This window comes from Tinamus guttatus, unplaced genomic scaffold, assembly GCF_059628265.1.
Source record: "Tinamus guttatus ecotype Peru unplaced genomic scaffold, ASM5962826v1 Tinamus_guttatus_pri_ptg000332l, whole genome shotgun sequence".
Lineage (NCBI taxonomy): Eukaryota > Metazoa > Chordata > Aves > Tinamiformes > Tinamidae > Tinamus > Tinamus guttatus.
The window spans coordinates 82,392-101,476 of NW_028288866.1; the positions used below are offsets into that span (position 1 = coordinate 82,392).

The window sequence follows — 19,085 nt, forward strand, 5'->3', positions numbered from 1 at the left end:
CTCCAAACGGGGCTCTCCGCTTCATCCAGCCCCTGACTCCATACTAGCACCAACGGGCTGCTAAAGCGTTTCGCAGAAAACACCAAGGAAGCTGTTTCTCACTCCAACCACAAAGCGTGCGCAGCACGAGTCTTGGCACAGCAGAACACTTCCCTTGGCATGCCCTTTGCAGCCTCACTCCAAACGGGGCTCTCCGCTTCATCCATCCCCTAACTCCGTACTAGCTTTCACAAATATTCCCTCCCATGCTTGTGACCATTTTCCCACACTTGTGAAGATTTTCCTACCCTTTTGTCTTTTACCCAACCTCTCCTTCTTTTCCCATGCTTTCTCAATATTACTGAGCTCTCGGTGTTCTTTTTGTGCTTTCCTTTTTTTCTCATCACTTCACACTCTTTCCACTTTTGTAACCATTCCCACACTTTTGACCATATTCCTACACTATCGTTCCTTACCCATTTTTTCCCTATTTTCCACAATCTTGACACTTCTCCAATGCTTTTGCAATTCTTCCTGCCATTTCATTTTTTTTCCCAATGCTTACATTTGCCATCTATTATTTTCCAACTCTTGCACTCATTTGCCACACTTTTGCACTTTTCCCTATGCTTTTAGTAATTTTCCCATGCTTTCCCTTCTTTCCCTTCCTTTAACTGTTCACCTACACTTGCCATATTCTTTCCACTCATTTCCCCTTCTAGAACCTTGTAAAAAACCCTGTACATACCAATAAAACCAGTAATGATTTCTTACATATTAAGACGATAGCTAGTGTCTCTTAGCTAGGCAGGGCACCTAGATGGGGACAAGAACAATTTCTTTACATATTGATTGCAATTAATAAATGGTATTAACTTCCTTCTCCACTCTTGCCACTCAAGGCTGCACCCACAGAGCAGGAAGTTCAGCAGTGGTAAATGAGTGTGGGCAGAAACAAGCCCATGTCGGGAACCTAAGCACGAGAGTCCCAAGTGTTTTGTCTTTTCGTGGTGGCCGGTTGGGGGTTAGTGTCAAATGGGGCTGAGGGGGTGTAAAACGCGGCTGTTCCCATGTGCTGACCTGATGGTCGAGCAGGTGGCCACGCTGGTGAGGAGAGCCTCAAAGTGGGAGCAACTCGGGGAGGAGGAGGACTCCAAAAAGAGTGAGGAAGTGATGGCCTGGGATGGCAAGGAATAGCCACGGGGTGATGTGGGAAAGAGAAGCGCAGGGAGGAGGCAGTGGGGTGCAGGGAGCTCTGCCTTGGGGTGAACCAAGAGGCAATCGAGAGCACAGGGGCGAGGACAGGGGTGGCCTCATGGTGGGTGTCTGCTATGGAGCGCCTGACGAGGGGCAGCATCTGCAAGGCCCGGGGAGGGCAGAGTGTGGAGGGGACAACTCGTCCTGCGCCCCAGGGACCTGCTCAGGAGTGGGGAGAGGAGGAAACGACGTGGTGCCTGGTGTCCCCATGGTGACTCCCAAGGCTTTGTGATGGGGGTGGCATCATGCCCACAGGCCACTGTGATGGGGCAGTCCCCAAGGTGACCGTGTCCCTGCTGGGGTCTTCACTCTGAGGAGAGCGGCACAACCAGCAGGGAGCAACTCCCCTTGGTGCCCGTGTGAGAGATCCTCAGAGAGGTTCCTAGACATGGAGAAGGAACAGCAGGGTAATTCCTGCTCCTCCTCCACGGAAAGGAATTCCAGTGCACAAGAGAGCACGAGTGAGGTGAGTAGTGAGGCTGGAGGGAGAGGTGGGAGGCAGGGCCAGGATCCGCATGGAGAGCACGAGGATGGCGAGCAAGGAGCCCTGAGTCAAGATAGCCAGGCAGGAGCTCCTCCAGTGAGGGGACTTGTATTCCTGGCCGTGGGAAAAGCAGCGCGGCCTGCACTCTCCCACTGTACTCGGTGCCAGTGAGGATGCACCTTGAATACTGTATTCAGATTTGGGCATGGGAAAAACGTTGAGGTCCTGGAATATTTCCAAAGGGCAATGAAGTTGGTGAAGGGTCTGGAGCACAGACCTTATGAGGAGCGCCTGAGGGAGCTGGGGTTATTTAGTGTGGAGAAGAGGGGCTCAGGGTTGTCTTTATTGCTCTCTACAACTACCTGAAAGGAGGGTGCAGTGAGGCGAGGCTGATCTGTGAAATACTGATAGGAAAAGAAGAAATGGCTTCAGGTTGCACCAGGAGAGGCACTGGTTAGATATTAGGAAAAATTGTCACATGGAAGGAATTGTAAAGCATTGGAAGAGGATGCCCAAGGAAGTGGTGGAGTCACTGTTAATGGCAGTGTTCAAGACACGTGTAGATGAGGCACGTAGGGATATGTTTAACAGTCATGGTGCTGAAGGGTTTATAGTTGGCCTTGATGGTTTTGAAGATCTTTCCCAAACATAATGATTCTATAATCTGGATGCTTCAAGGCCCACATGAACCCCATGAGCTCTGTGCTGAGGGCAGAGAACAGGTCCAGGCCAAGCACAGCCGCATTGTGCTCAGCCAGGAGGTTCCCTTCGACACGAGGCTGGGGTTTCCTGTGCTTAGGAGCTGCTTGTACCAACACAAGTGTCCCCATCATGGGCCTCCTTCTCCCCACAGGTGGGCCAGCAGGAGCTGCCCGCAGCAGTGCAGTGCAGATGGACCCCAGCTTCGTCCCATCGAAGGGACCGGATGTCACCGCTGCCCGGCCCTCAGGACTCACGCTGCTCCCAACATGGCATCGCACAGGTACAGAGCTGAGCGGCGGTGACAGCCAAGCGCCCGCCTGGGAAGCATGGAGGGAGGGAAAAGGACACCAGTAACCTGGCCTTTGTGGTGGGCTTCAATTGCAGGTCGTGGAGGACACAGTCAGCGGTGTCTCCTGTGTGGTGCAAGATCTGCATCCCTCCACCGGCCCTGTAAGGAAGAGTCCTTCAGGATCTTCAAGGCACACAGGATCCAGCGGGACACGTCTTGCCAGGGTTCCTGGAAGAACAGGGACATCAGATGTGCCCAGCTTCCCACCTCTCCCATCCAAGGCAGCTTGGCAGGCACAGGGAGGCCTGGAGGACTGTGCAATAAAACCAGCAGGATCTGCAAGTCACACCAAGCTGCCTGCTCTGGAAACGTCCTGCAGGTCTTCTCCCAAAGGCAGCGCCTTTGCCCTGGACAAGGAAGAGGTGGCCAGGAGAGTCCTGGAGAGAATGAACAGGGCATTGGAGAGGGTGGCTGCAAATTCCAGCAAAGCTGCTGCCAGGGAATGCTTCCCACCTGTTCCTGGTGCTGGGGTGGCTCTGGACTCAGGGAAGAGAAGGGAAGAGTACAAGCTAAAGGCATCGTGTCTGGCCTTGCCTCCGCTTCAAAGACCCAAGTGGAAGACCCATGCTCTCATCCAGGAAACTCAGGAGCATGTGCAGTTCTTGCCTGGATCTAGGCCTGAGTCTTCAGCATCATCAGTGGGAGAAGCCAGGATGTTGCAAGGGGGTCGTGAGAGGACAAGTCTTTCCCTGAAAAGCCAGCAGCTCTCGGGAAGCTCTTCCTTTGTCCTGGGAGCACAGACTATTCCTCCTGAACAGCAAATGCCTGCCAGGGCAAATCCTGAAGATGAAGTGGCCTCTTCTGCCCCGGATGATCCCGAGCAGGGTGCGATGGCAGCTGAAGGTGTTTCAGAGGAGGCTGGACTCAGCAGCTCCTCCATTGCAGTGGTGCCACCCAGCTCTGCACAAGACGTCACTGCCGGGTGCTGCAGTGAAATGGCCCCACTGGAATCCCCATGGCCCTTCTCACCTGAGCCTGTCAGCCTCATTCAGGGCATTGATGGAGAAACTGGCACGGAGCTGAGATCTGAGAGCCAGGGGCCTGTCCCACATGGCCCCACACCTCCTGCTGTGGATCTGGAGGACGCAGGAGTGGGGCTGGGGTCTGCCCCCTTGAGCCGTCCTGATGACGTGAGCCCTGGAGCCAGCCAGCAGCCAGCACAGCCTGATGCCTTGGCACACACCGTCGATCAAGGCACACAGGCAAGCTCATGGCTGCTCCAGACCATGGAGTGCGACCAAAGCAGAGCCCCTGCAGCTGAGGAAGGGCCATATCCCTGCACTCATGGGGAAGAAAGGGAGGTCAGCAGGGCTGGGACACCAGCTTCCCCAGGCAAGGATGGTGGGACAGGGACACCACGACGAGCACCGGCAGGGCAGGATCCGAAACAGCAGCCTGTGGGCATCACCTGCCACGTGCAAGGAAGGCCGCTGCGTGTGCACCAAGACAACACCGCGCGGTACCTGGGGGTGCTCAGCGTCAAGACAGAGGCACTGGAGGAGCTGGACAGGAGCTGCCTGGCCCGCACGGGGCAGAGCTTGGCCCAGATCCGGGAAGTCACTTTCCTGAGGAAGGAGCAGAGCCTGCAGGAGAGCCAGGGTGAGGAAGAGGAGGGCCATGGGGAGCGTTTCTGCCTGTCAGCATCAGGATCCCTCAATGTGAAACCCAAGGAGGTGAGTGCATGGGAGGGCTGGGCCAGGTGGGAACCTTCCTGATGCTGGGGCCAGCAACCATGCCATGCTATGACAGCCGGCTTGCCCCAGCACTTGCAGAAAAACCCCCAAGAGACTTTTCCTGTTGGGAAAAGAAGTTCTTGTCACAAATTCTGCCTCTCTTCTCCTAGCTCCTTGCCAGAAACTCCTTCCACAACCTGTGGAAACCAGAGATTACACAGGTGGAGCTCCTCAAGGACGCCAAGACCAAGTGGGAGGTGCTGGAGCGGCTCTATGCTCATGGCCCTGTGCAGAAGGGGAAAGCAGGAAATAGCGGCCTAGATGAGAGAGCACAGTGGAGCGATGATCTGGAGGATGAAGAGATTCTGCAAGGGCAGGAGTTGGAGGAAAGCAGCTCCCTGCCCTGGGTCAGACCCAGCCTTCGCAGCCTATTTGCAGAAAGGGAGACGGACCTCCAGAACGTGCCATGCTCACGTGATGTCAAGGAAAGAGAGGCTACCAGAGAGGGCTGTGGTGAACAGAGAGCCCCTCTGTTGAGCCAGCAGTGCTCAGAGTTGCTGAGGCAGCAGCACCTGCTTTGCCCAACACCTTTCCGGAAACTTCAGGAACAAAAGAACCAGAGGCCTTCCCTGCACCCAGTGACCCACAGAATTCAGGAGATAAAGTGCCTTCCTTGCCATCACTTCTTGATGAAGTCACACCAGAGGCCTCTGCCTTAGCTGAAGAAACCTGGGATGAGATTAGCAGCAGTGCATCTCCCAAGGAAGTCCTGCTGCAGGAAAGGACACCAGGAGCTTCTCTCCTGGCTGCAGGCCCTGCTCCCCAGGTGAGCAAGCAGCGCCTCCCCTGTCCCCACGATCCAAGGGAGCTCCTATGTGAGCTGTGTCAGGGGGTTGCAGAGGGCATGCCCAGAGCTGCCCCTTCCCAAGGGATCCCCCTGTCCACGGTGCCCCACTGCCACCCCCAGCCATTTGCCCTGTGCAGTCTGCCATGGGGAGATGATGGGTCCTCTCCATTTCCAAGTGCCAAAGACGCAGAGCTGACATCCCCTCCACCCCTGCACCACATTCAGCCCTGGGGCCTGGATGCCCAGCGAGGAGGGAAGGGGCAGCCCCAGCAGCAGCCCCCTCCTCACCCAGTGCATGAGCCCCCTTGTGCCACGCACGCCCCCATCTGCCTCTGTTCCCCTGTGCATCACGGCCCCAGCCCAGCCCTGCTGCTACGGCCCCACAAGGAGCCATGTCCCATCACCGTGCCAGCCGCAGGTCCCTTCCCTTGGGACATGCAGCCCTGGGCAGCCTCCCCCAACCTCAAACCCTTTGACCCTGTGTAACCAGGGGCACTGGTACCCTGATCAGCAGCAGCTGATGGCCAATGGGTGCGTGTTCTTGCTCTGCCCATGCAGGATGCTTTGGAGCCCCAAGAGGAGGAGAAGTCTTCGTCCTCCTGCAGCCCCACGGCAGACATTGAGCCAGGTACGTACCCGAGTGGAGAGCCCTGCTGGGGACGGCGGGTCTCTCTGGGACAGCGAGCGGCATCGGGGCCGGCAGCAGGAAGCGCTCGGGGGCTGCTGTGCTGAGGCCACAGCCCCTTGGGAAGCCCTTGGCGGCAGGGACAGGCAGGTGCAGCCCTGCGCCCGTGCAGCCCGTTGCCCACAGCTCTGCTTCCCACCGCAGGCATCGCTGCCCTTCCGGACATCGCGTCTCCCCGGCGATGGCGCTCGCGGCTCAGGACGGCGCTTCGGGCCCTGCACAGAGCGTTCTGCTGCCGCTGCATCGCGGGGCAGCGAGAGGAGCGGCGCAGGTGAAAGAGCCCGGCAGGATCCCAAGAGCGGGGCTGGCACAGAGCGACAGACACTGTGTCCTGGCGGGCACAGAGATGCTGCTGTGTCGTGTCCCCGAGCACCCGTGTGCCCATGCGAGCTCTGGTTTTCAACAGCCATTGCTTCTTACAAATAAAACCCTCATAAACTTTTTCTCCCCGTGTCACTTTGTGTCAGGCCAATCTCCACATTTGGACTAGAGCAGGCAATGCCAATGCATCCAGTAGTGTCTGGAGAGACATTCGTTCACCAGACAGCCACAGAGCTGCCATGGAGGGAAGGGGCTCCTGGAGGTCTCCACTCAACCTTGTGCTGCAAGTGGAAGCAACACAGGGGATTTCCCAGGGCTGGACAGGGCTGAGCTCCCATGCTCTCTGGGGATGGATTCCCCAAGGCTCTGGGACCTTCCCTCAGTGTCAGCCAACCTTAGGCCCCTCATCCTGTTCCTGGGCACCACTGGGAAGGCTCTGGCTCCATCCTCTCCCCACGCTCCTCTTAAGCAGCTACAGGCAACACTGAGATCCTCCTGCCTCTTCTCCCAGCTGAACAGACCCAGCACCCGGGGCCTCGTCTCCTGTGTTCTCTCCCACAACTCGCAGCCATCGCAGGGGTCTCCACTGGGCTCACCCAGGAGCTCCTGGCCTGGCAGCAGCTCCGGGAGCAGCCACCTTCGCGGCCCTGGGGGCTCTGCACGCTCCCGCTGTGGAGCTCGTGGTGCCATTCGGGAGCTCGTGGGGCTTCAGTGCCCTGGGCGCTGGCTCCAGGCTGCCGTTTCTGAGGCCGCGGGGCAGCTCCTCCTGCCTCCTCTCCAGGACGCCCGGCTGCAGCTGCCTCCAGCCCTGGGCCTGGCCGTGCCGAGTGCCAGCCCAGGGCAGGCGCTGCCAGCAGTGGCTGTGTGACCCGTGACACCAAGGCCAACCAGTGCCAGCAGCGCCAGGACACACTGACAGGTCACCTTTATCACCACAGAGGTGACACCTCAGCACTCAGCCAGGGTTTGTTGCCATGGACCCTCCTGGCCCCAACTCTCCAGCTTGTGAGATTTCTGGTCTTGGGATCCTGGTTATTCCCATACAACTCCACCCAAAAAATGCTCCACACTAGTTGGAGGATATAGTTTAATTCAGGAGATTAAAACTTGCTGTTTGTGGTCATCATGAACAATTTTCTTCTTCTTCTTGGCTGCCTTTCCAGTGCTGAGGAGGGAGAAAGGAAGAGGCTGCGTGATGCTCAGGGACAAAGGCAGAGAAATACCCCACACTAGCTCAGGACATGTGTGCTTGGATGTGCTTCTGATGGCATCTCCCTGCTCATCGTCATGTAACACAGGCCCTTGTGTTCCAACAAGGCCCCCTTGCAGCACATCAGCCTGTGGCTGAGCCTGCTGGGGGGTGATCCTGGCTCTGGGATACCCCCTTGGGGAGCAGTTGGAAAAGGTGCAGGCAAACCCTGGAGGGGCCCCTTTATGCTCAGCTGTTCAGGACTTGTCAGTCCCAAAGCTGCAGCCTGTGCTAAGCAGTGGAAGGGAAGTCTCATCCTAGGCCAGCGTGACTTGTTCAAGGTGAAAACAGGATGCAGAAGCACTGACAACTCTCACTCCGAGACCCCTCCTGCTTCTGTCCTTCCCCAGCTCCTCCACCCTGGTCCCATTTGCACTCTCCAGCAGAGCACTTGGCATTTGCTTGGGACTGGAAAGAGGCGCTGAGGGTCCGGGTGGAACGCAGATCCATCCCATGTTGTGAGAACTCTCAGGGTGCTCTGTCCAACCCAGTGCCTCGGGCTTGGGAGTCTGACCCCTTGTAGGACCTCTGCTACTCAGCGGTCCCAGGCTTTTCCTGGAGCTGGCACATACGTACCCTTTCGGTTCAGTCCCCTGTTGTTGGGCCTCAGTTTTCACCTCCTGCATTATGCCGGACAAGGAATATGTTACGGAAAAACCCTCATCTTCCAGGTAACATTCAAATACTTTCTGAAGAACAGGTGGTTCTTCAGGCAGCTTCTCAATTGTTGTCTGGATCTGCAAGACAATTCCCAAAGGATTAGTGCTCTGCTTCCAAGTCCACTCAGCTTCTCTCAGCTTGCACAAGTAACAGATGCATTAAAAAACCAGAAGACAAGTGGTGTCTTTGAAAACAAGCCACTGGCAAAGAGAGTGAGGGCTCAAAGGAACACATTGGAGGGGTCTTGTACAGCCGCTGCCCATTGGCTGATGCTTTTGCGTAATTCAGACTGGCACAAGAAGCACTTCATGCATCAGGAGCACCTACCTCTTCTGCCTCCTGAGGGCCTTCCTTGTCCGGCCTCGCAGCTGGTGGTCGAGTGGCAATGGTTCTTCTCCCACCTTGTGCTGCCACCCGAGTGCAGGCCCTGGGGATACACGGGAGCACACTGCAAATACACAACGTGAGGAGTCGCATGAGCACAGGGGGAGCTGGAAAACCAGCCCTTGCTCACACGCTGGGCATCTGCTTCTGCAGCAGAAGGCAGCTCTACAGGAGAAGCTCGAGGTTTGCCTGGATGAGGCGGAATAAATGGAGAGAGCAATCCCCCCTCACCAAAACACCCAGGGGTGCATCACATGCCCAGAGGAAAGCTCCAGGTACCCACTTTGAGGCTTCCTCTCCATGCAGCATGGAGAGCAGCAGGGTCATTTACAAGCACACATTCCAAGACACACTGTTACCCTCTGTCCTGCCAAGTGCTTTAGCCACTGCTAAGGCAAAGAAAGAGCTCCTCAGTGTTTAATCCTGTCTCACTACAAACTCTCTGGCCTCTGGTAAGAGCCCCCATGGTGGGGCAAGCCCAACACACACCTCTCCTCCTTCAGAGGCCTTGCAAGAACACAGGATGTTTCTCAGCCTCACTAGATGGCCTTAGAACCCCAGCCCTATGAACACTCCCCCACATTCATTGACCCAAACCACTCACCTGACAGGACACTTCTTCTCCACTTTCACCTCCTTTCCTTCTCCTGCATTTCGAGGCACTATTTGGAGGGGTGGCTGCGGCTCCCGTGAGACGCGGCACAGGGCAGGAAGCTTTTCTGCAAGCAGGAGACAGGAAAACACTTCAGAGCAGAATCACAGTCACCACTGGGACAGGAGTGACGTGCAGATCTGCTCTGGTCTGGTCTGGAACGGCAAGACCTCAATGGGAGACCTTTAAAGCCAGGTCTCCTAGGCTGTCTGTGACCTGTCCTTCACATTGGCTGCTGTCCAATTCTTTGCCTTTTCTCTTTGCAACATCATTTCCTGACATGGGCCATTGCTTCTGCTCTATCATGTCCCCGCTAGGGGAGACCTTTCACAGCTCACAGTGATGTGTAAGTGTCTTAAGAGAGCCTCTTTGGGGCAATAACTTCTTCACAAGAGGGAAACGCATGCCGGGATCCCTCTACAGGTCTCACAGGCCTGCGTTGCCTCTGGTCACACAGTGAACCCAAAGGCAATGCTGAGGGCACGTGCAGCAGAAACTCACAAGGAAAGGGCAGAGCTACTTGTTTTGGAAATCCAGTGAAGTCTTGGCACCCATTGCCACCATCCTGACCATCCTGAGCAGCTTACTTGGGTTCCATGAGATAGGTCAGGAGATAGGGCACTCTTCGCATTACCATTCTGCTCCAGGCAGAATGGATGATTTCCAATAATTGTCCTCAACTCTGTCTCTCTCCTTCCTGACCTCCTCAAATGGAAGAGCGGTTTGACTGCTGGTACACTGGTGCATGGAGTCCAGTGGGAAAGCTTAACTCAGAGGGACCAACTGCATGCGGAAGTGCTGGGCTGCCTTGAGCTCTTTCTCCCTCAGGCCCTCACTTGACATTTGCCATCAGGGATGAGAAGCAGCACATCTCATGTCTCAAGGCAACCGACATATCACACTGGAGCCTTGGCTCCAACACTCGACACCAAGGAGGAGAGAAGGATGAGGCACAACTCCCAACCAGGATTTAACTGCTCCATTACCTTTCTCAACTGCCGTTCCCCTTTCCTTTTCCAAAGCAGGCTTTGCTTCATCCACGATGAGAACTCTCACCCTTCGATGTCGAAGAGCTGGACCTCTGCCAGTGGGAGGTCTCCCAGGTGGAGGTCTCACCAGCAGGTGGTTGTTGGAAGCCTCCAGCCCCAGCCTGCAAACAGCAAAAGGACAGTGTTCTGATGGAAGGACTCCACATTTCCTCTGTAGCATATGCTAACCCTGGGGACCAGGACACCAAATAGAGCCACTCTAAGGGCCATCCTTTTCCAGAGCAGAATATGCAGAATAGGACTGATCCTGCAGGACTGTCTTAGGAAGTGGAGTGACACAGCACAGAATTCCAGCATGGAAGTTTCCTCCCCAGGCTGCTCCACGGCTTCCAATCCCCACCCTAGGAGAAAACTTTTCCAAAGCTTTCCCAGCCATATGACCCAGGCTACCTCTGGAGATCAGCTCCCAGCAGCTCTCCATGCTGCTGTCCAGGCAGGACAGACTGGCCTCCTTTCCTTTCCTCCCACTTGCCACCACCATTTGAAATCCCAGTCTTGCCCTGCACATCCCTGGCAGTCCCTCCTACACATGCATCGCTGCATATGGAAAGAATGGCCTCCAGCCCCCAGGTCACTAAGGGAACAAACCCTCTACAAGCCGGGAGCCAGCACAGAGCTCTCCAGAAGCCCCTGCACAGAGCTCTGCAGAGCCTGAACAAAGCCAGAAAAGCCTGGAGTTCACTGCTTTCCAACAACTGGAAGGAGTTACTCCCAGATCACCTCCGGAGCGCCTTCACAAGCCCTGGCAATGCAACACTACCAAACACGTGCTGAGAGGATGCTCACAAGGTCAACCAGCAAGCAAACATACTCACTTTGGAAAGTGCATGTCAGAGCCAGCTCTTTGAGTGCCTGACAGCACTGAGTCTTTTCTCGCTGACATCTGCAAAGGAGAGGGACACATGTGAGATGCTGCCAAGAAAAGCCTCTTGTTGCCCACAAGGGCCACCAACGCTTCCACTCTTCATACAAGTTACTGCCCTTCAGAAGTTCTGAAACAGTCTTTGCTGTTCTGCACAGCAGCTCCTCCTTTTCACAGAAGACGAGCTACAGGGGAACACAGGAGAATGGGTAGTAACACTGCAGGGCTTTCGGCAAGGGCAAGGATCAAGAGCCTCCCTGGGCAGGACGGCAATTCTTTCCTAAGGGACAAGCCCCTGCAGGAGAGCACAGCTGATGGCATTCCCCCAGAATGTGAGGAATGGGCAAGGCAGTTCTTCTAGGGAGGGAGAAGAAGGACAGGGACAGAAGGTTTGTTATTCCCTGAAGGGAACACCATTCCCCACACTCTCCTCTGACCACGCTCTTGAGGCTGCCTGTCAGCACCATTGTGCCCCTCATTGAATCCTGGCAAGACTGAACCTCCCTTTTCTGTTATGGTCAGTCGTGTAAATGATCACAGAGATGAACGGAAAATCTGTCTTCAGACAAGGAAGAAGCAGCAGTAATACTTCCACCAGAATCAGGCCCCAAGAGATACTTTAGATGCTTAGAGGGAGAATGTGGCAGCAACAGATGCACTGCAAAAGCAGAGCACAAGGAGTGTCTTTGAAAGCAAGCTCATGGCAGAGGCAGTGAGAGCTCAAGGGAACACATTGGAGGGGTCTTGTACAACCGCTACCCATTCTCTGATGCTGTTGCATAATTCAGGCTGGCACAAGAAGCACCTCATACATCAGGAGCACCTACCTCTTCTGCCTCCTGAGGCCCTTCATTCCCCGGCCCTGCAGCTGGTGGTCGGGTTTCAAATGTTGATCTTTTTCCCCCTTGTGATGCCACCTGTGTGCAGGGCCTCAGGATACGTGGGAGCACACTGCAAATACACAACACAAGGAGTTGCATGAGCACAGGGGGAGCTGGATCAGCAGACCTATCTCACATGCTGGGCACCTGCTTCTGCAGCAGAAGGCAGCTCTGCAGGAGAGGCTACAGGCTTGCCTGGATGTGGTAGAATTAATGGAGAGAGCAATCCCCCCTCACCAAAACACCCAGGGGTGCACCACATGCCCAGAGGAAAGCTCCAGGTGCCCACTTTGAGGCTTCCTCTCCATGCAGCATGGAGAGCAGCAGGGTCATTTACAAGAACATGCTCCCATATACACCATTAGCCTCTGTCCTGCCAAGTGCTTTAGCCACTGCCAAGGCAAAGAAAGAGCTTCTCTGTGTTTAATCCTGCCTCACTACAGACTCTCTGGCCTCTGGTAAGAGCCCCCATGGTGGGACAAGCCCAATACACACCTCTCTCCTGTCTTGAAGAACACAGATTTTACCTCAACTTCACAAAAGGGTCTTAGGTCCCAGCCCTATGGACACTCCCTCACTTCCATTCACCACAGACACTCACCTTCCAGAATGCTTCTTCCCCTCCTCTTTCTCCTCCTTTCCGTCTCCCACATTCCCAGGCTCTACTTTGAGAGGTGCTTGGGGCTCTCGTAAGAGGCAGCGCATGGCAGGAAGCTTTTCTGTAAGCAGGAGGAAAAAAAAAAAAAAAAACACTTCAGAACTGAAGCACAGTCACCATTGGGATGGGAGTGACATGTAGATCCGCTCCCTGCTTGCTCTGAAAATCCAGTGAAGTCTTGGCACCCATTACCACCCTCCTGACCAATCTGAGCAGGTTACATGAGATAGGTTAGGAGATAGGGCACTCTTCCCATTACCATTCTGCTCCAGGCAAAATGGGTGATTCCCAATAATTGTCCTCGACTCTGTCTCTCTCATTCCTGACCTCCTCAAATGGAAGACCAATTTGACTGCTGGTACACTGGTGCATGGAGTCCAGTGGGAAAGCTTAACTCAGAGGCACCAGCTGCATCTGGATGTGCTGGGCTGCCCTGAGCAATTCCTCCCTCGGGAGTCATTTGACCTTTCCCATCAGGGCTGAGAGGTAAAACAGCTAGTGCCTCATGGCATCTCATACATCCCATTGGAACTTTGTCTCCAACACCCAAAAACAGGGAGAAGGAGAAGGCACAACCCTGCACCAAGTTTCAACTGCTCCTTTACCTTTCTCAACAGTCTTTCCTCTTTCCTCTTCCAGAGCAGGATTTGCTTCCTCCATGGTGAGAGCTCTCACCCTTCGATGTTTCAGGACGGGACCTCTCCCAGTGGGAGGTCTCCCAGGCGGAGGTCTCACCAGCGGCTGGCTGGGAAAAGTCTCCAGCTCCTGCCTGCAAACAGCAAAAGGACAGTGTTCTGAAGGAAGGACTCCACATTTCCTTTGCAGCACATGCTAACTATGGGCAGACACACACGTCAGAGCCATTCTCGAGACCATCCTTTTCCAGAGCAGAATACGCAGAATAGGCCCAATCCTGCAGAACACTCACTTTGGAAAGACCATCACTGATCCTGAATGGGTCAGTGAAACAGCTCTAGTATTCTCCGAGATGACTCTACCCTTCATCTTCGGCATCTGCAAAGGAGAGGGACACAGGTGAGATGCTGCTAAGAAAAGGATCTTGTTGCTCACAAGGGCAGCCAATGTGCTTCCACTGGTGACAGCAGACCCTGCATTCGACAGAATCATAGCTGAGGGCCCAGGAGTGAGACCCACTGCAAAATAAAAAAGTAAACAAGCAAACAAACAAACAAACAAAAAAAACACAAAGAAAGGGCAGAAGAAAAGTCGCTGGCCTAGAGAATGGCCTGATAGGGCACCAAGGACTAGGGCAGAGAAAAAGACAAAATGAGGAGCTGGTCTGGGCTACAGGCTGCTTACAGTGGGGTAAGCCCTGCCAGCTCCTCTGGCCCTAGCACCACTGAAGAAGATGTGCTCAGGCAACCTTAGGAATGCTGGCAGCTCATCCACAAGCTGCAGTTGCCTGGTCTTACCACAGAAGGACAGGGAATTACAGCAAACCACTCCTTCCAACAGCACCAAGGGCAATCAAAGGTACCATGACCCCCTGCCACACAGGAGGGATGAAAAACACTGACGACTTCTGTCCTCAGAGAGCGAGGGCTGAGATCACCAGAGAGCTGGCAGAGATGTCTGATACCGCCAGCAGTGCAGGGAAGGGCAGGAGGGGTCACTGTGCAGGAACCGGCCATTCCTCTAGTTCAGGAGTGACCCCATGCCCAGACACATTGTGGCAGCCCAGGAGAAATCCATTCACTTGAGCTTGGTTAGGGATGCCAAAAAGCAAGAGGTAGCACTGCAGAAATGCAGAACTTACCCCAAGAAGAGCTGTTATCACCTTGTCAGACTCATTCATCCTTTCAAGAAGGCTTCTGTAAAACTTCATTTTCACAACTTTGTCTTCAATGACTAGGATGCCAATGTCCCTCAGAACAAGGGCAACATTAGTCCCAGTCTGAAGACAGGAAGAGAGCTGGTTCATGGTCTCTCGTATGCAACTCAGCACTACGTTGGAAGGAAAGCTGGTGTAATATGCTATGCGATCGTACTGCAGGCGCACACATCCGGTACGACCTAGGCAGCAACAAAAGAGCAAGAGTAACACAGTCACCAGTGGAGCTCTACAGCAGGCAAAAAAAGGAAAACAAAAAGAGAGAGAGAGAGAGTGAGTGTGTCTGCAGCTGGAAGGTCTTCCAGCAAGACGGTACTACAGAACTGTCATCTTTAACCCTCTGGAAATCCATAAAGAAGGCTGATGCATCCCTCCTGTGGGAGAAATTGCTGGTAATCCACAGCCTCATGCGCCAAGAGTTCAGCAATGCTTCCTTCCTGCACAAACTAAAGAAAGGCTTCTGGCTAACTCGCATGACCGTGAGGCAGGACGGCAGCACAAGGAGAGGAAAAAGGGAGCCAGTTCCCAGGAGAAGGCACTGCTGAATCTTCATTCATGCTCCCTAGTAAAGAATATTAAGTAATCCTCATTTTTGCCTCACTCCTTCTGGCCACCCCCAGGCCCTCAGAATTGCCTTGGGTGCCCGAGGCCCATCCCCAAGGGATGCCAGACTGATCTTATAGCACTATAGCCCCAACAAGGTAGAGTCACTGGAAAGGAAAGGCCCACTGGAAACACTGCCCAGAGCTCCTGCTGCCCACGGCCATCATCCCCGTCACACTGCAGCTGCACTCCTCCCAGCACTGCCCAGCAATCACTGCACAACTGGCCTTGGAGGGATTTTCCTGCACAATAGTGTTCCCATCACTGTTTCACTCTGCCAGAGAACACTACGAGTGTCTTCAATCCACTTTGAAGCAGAAGCAGCTTGGAAGAGCCAGCAACAGTGCTGACCTTCGCCCTTGCAAGGCCTGCTGAGGCAGCAATAAGGAACAGGAGTTTTAACTACATTGGATTAGAAGCAGCAGCTCCAAAACACTTGATTGGAGACAGCTGTAAAAGCAAGTCCAAGACGGAGACAGAGAGGACCCTGCAGTTCTGCATTATAATGTCATAACAATACGAATGAAAATAAATAAATAAATAAATAAGACCTGAAGCTCTTCTTAGCACCCAATGGAGGAACTACAGATTTCAAACAGCCCATATAGAACAGCAGTTATCCACATCCCACTGATGTTGCAAGGCAGAGCAAAAGTTTCAACCTGTCTGCTTACCAGCATCATCATCCTCCTCTTGGTCGAGACCATGACGCTCTGCAAGCTCCTCAGACATGCAAAACACAGGTCTGTAGGCTGTCACACGAGCAGTCTTGCCACGTTTTCCAATGACAGAGACTTTTTCTCTGACAGCCCTGAAGACCCCAAGTGGACAAATTTTCACATCCTGCAAACAGAAGAGAAGAGAAGAATTCTAAGCAGGTGAAGGGAACAAAGAGACCCAGGTCTTGTGAGAACATGTCCATGGTGTGATGGGCTCTGCTCACTCCTGACATACAAAGGAACAAGATGGAGCCCTCTGGAAAGCCTTGGAGAGATCCTTTGGAAGAACATTCCAGAAGGTCCCCTCTCCATCCTCCCCCCACTCTCAAAAGTATATGTAGAGCCTCCAACCACTCCCAAGAACAAAATTGGACTGGAGATTTGCCGTCTCTCTTTAGGGAGACATTATCCATGGCACTGTTGCTGTTTAGAGCATCGTTCTCCAAGGGATTTCCTTTTGGTTTCAATGAGGGGCAGAACGATTGCATCCAATGGCACAGAGATGCCAGGACTGCCGGAACCATCAGAGCTGGAGGGGAGGGACAGCAGGGCAGACCCACCGTGTTCTGCACCAGCTTCTCCACGACATATTCAGCAGCACCGTCCCAGATGAGCACAGCCGCTGGAAAAGCAAGGGAAAGGGCTGCCTGTCAGGCTCCAGGTTGGGCAGTTCACAGCCATCCAGCACACACCTCAGCAAGGAGATGTCAGGAGCAGGCACCAACAAACAGCACCCCCTCCCCAAAATGACCCCCTGCTGCGAGGGGCCACAGCGCTGAGGTGGGCACTGCCTTCAGGCTGGAACCTGTGCCCTGAGTGGGGCAGCGCTCGGCACCTGGCACAGGCGTGAGGACGCGGCGATGCTGCCCGGGACAGCCACGCTGTCTCCAGCTCACAGCCTGCACTGCCAGCCTGGAGGCACGGGCAGCGCGGAGGGAAGGAGCAGAGGCAGCGCCCGGGGTGCCGCGCAGAGATCCCTGCGGAGCTGCGGAGCAGCGCGAGGATTCTTCTGCAGCGCATGCGGGGCCGGCAGCCTCTGCAGAGCCCAGCAGGAGCTGCGGGAGCCCTCGGCCTTCCTCACCCAGCTCTCCTTGCCTGGCAGACACAGCTCTCGCAGGGTGAACCTCTCCCTAGGGATGGTGGTGGTGGATTTTCACCCAGCGAGGGGATGGAGATGCCCGTGGCAGTGTGGGGACTCAGGGCATTCCCGAGGGACTCCACTGCATGGCCAGTTTCCCTAAATGGGATCCCTGCACACACACGGCCACCAGAGCTGCTCCAGCTCCTTCCCTCACCAGGAGCTTGGGTGGGTGATTCCCCACTGTGAGGCCAGCAGGAACCCTTGGGAAAGGGACATCTGCCCAGGGGCCCCGGGACAGCAGGGGCAGCATCAGGGCTGGATCCAGGAGTCCTGGCGGTTGCACTGGCACCACAGTTAGAGGGGACCATCAGCCTGGGCTCTGCCTGCTGCCCCCAGCTCCTCCAATTCCCCCATCCCAGGGTTTCCACAGCCAAGTTCACAGTTCATCATCTCTGTGACAGCTCCTGGAAAAGATCTCCTGAAGGCCTCACCTTCTGGGGGTACTTTTGGCACCGCCTTGCCACGTTGTGTCCTGTGGCCACCCTTCCAGAGCGCCATCCTTCTCCTCCTCGCTCTGGGTCGCCCTGCAGAGGGAGGTGATGAGGACAGAGCTCCTCTCCTCCTCTTCCTCCGCACACGTCACTCAGCACTAGGCTGCCCACGCTGCCCCTCGCCGGCTCCCGCTCGGAACCAGCAGCTCTTTGGAGCAGAGCAGAGCCAAGAGCAGCCCCAGCGCCTGCGCTCTCCCAGCTCCGCCGTGACGTGTGGAGAGAGGCCGGGCCACGCAGGACAGGGCAGCTGTGGCTGTGACACGGGACGTCCCCTGTGACCGCAGCCCGTGTCACAGAGGGGACCGGGCCCCTCGCCCCCAGGGCCTGGCCAGGGCTGGCCCTGCAGCGGCAGGGGCTGCGAGGGGCGCTGGGGCTGCCCTACGCAGGCTCTGTCACAGGGATATCCCCCCGATGGGGTCCGGCTGGGCTGCACACTGAGCCTGTGCTCATCCGGCCACGGCCCCGCGTGGGGAACCTGCCTGCCAGGGAGGGCAGCGGCACCGCAGCGCGCTCGCCCCATGGCCACACAGCGCGGGCGGCTGCTGCCGCCGGGGCAGGGAACGCTGCCCACTGAGACCACAAAACCTCCAGCAGCTCCTTGCAGCCACCCAAATGTTCTCCTGGGTGCTCCAACCAGCGGGTCCTTCCCTTGCCAGCTCCTGCAGAGCTGCAGGCCCCAGATAGATCACTGAACACAGGAGCCTCACTGGCCTCATCACACCACAACCAGCAGAACAAGTGGAGAATGGGGGCCCTGAAGCCACATGTGTGGTGACCCTCGCACAGGGAGGGAGCAGCTGCAGGGACTTAGAAGATCAACACAAGCTCTCAAACTTTTAAAAAGATCGGCAAGATCCATCTGCAAGGAACAAGAGACACTCAAAGGCAATCTGCAGACCTCTGCTTTGAACACACTCAGATCTAGGGTGGGGATGCCTAAGGTGGCGAGGAAATGAAAGAGTGGAAAGCAGCTCATACCCACACTTAAATAACCTACTGCTGAAGCAGGTATCAGGAATGAGGTTTTCAAAACTTCCCAGCTGCACACTTGCCCACTAAATAACTAGTAAGGATCTAAGTATTACATCAGCTAAGGCAAAGAGGAATTCCTGGGAAAAGGTCAATTTCGGGAACAGAGAGTAAACATGATTTTGTTGTTCTTTCCTTTGTTTGCTTTCCTCTCTTGTCCTCTTTTCATTTCCAATAGAACAGCAGACACTGCAAGGAACCTTTGACTTAAAAAACAAAACAAAACAAAACAACAACAACAAAAACCATTTTCTTCTCTGAAGCTTTAAAACCCAGCTGGTACCATCACTATGTGAGTATCTGAGCAAGAAAGAAATGAGGGTGGTGTTGATTTTTGAAATCTGGGGATCCCAGAGTGTCCCTCTGCCAAGAGCCCAGGCAGAAGTGCTGGAAGCTGGACCAGAGGAGCCACTGGCCACAAAGAAGGAGAGAGGATTTCCCAGATGGTCATTCCTCCCGATGACCATCGAGACCCAGCATGGCTCCTCACACACTGTTCCTCCACCATGAAGATCACAGAGCTGGTATTTCTAAGGTTCAGTCACAGGGGAGAAATAC

General features: G+C 55.0%; 1 protein-coding gene across 1 annotated transcript in view; it reads left to right on the forward strand.

Moving 5' to 3' along the window:
• Nucleotides 1-2,573: 2,573 nt before the first annotated feature.
• Nucleotides 2,574-19,085, forward strand: part of LOC148593787 (uncharacterized) — a gene marked incomplete at its 5' end in the record, with an annotated part of 98,421 nt that continues 81,909 nt past the window's right edge. The window contains 3 exons of the mRNA XM_088529478.1: nt 2,574-2,702; nt 2,807-3,544; nt 4,151-4,444. Coding sequence (XP_088385604.1) covers nt 2,574-2,702; nt 2,807-3,544; nt 4,151-4,444 — 1,161 coding nt within the window. The remainder of the gene's footprint in view (nt 2,703-2,806; nt 3,545-4,150; nt 4,445-19,085) is intronic.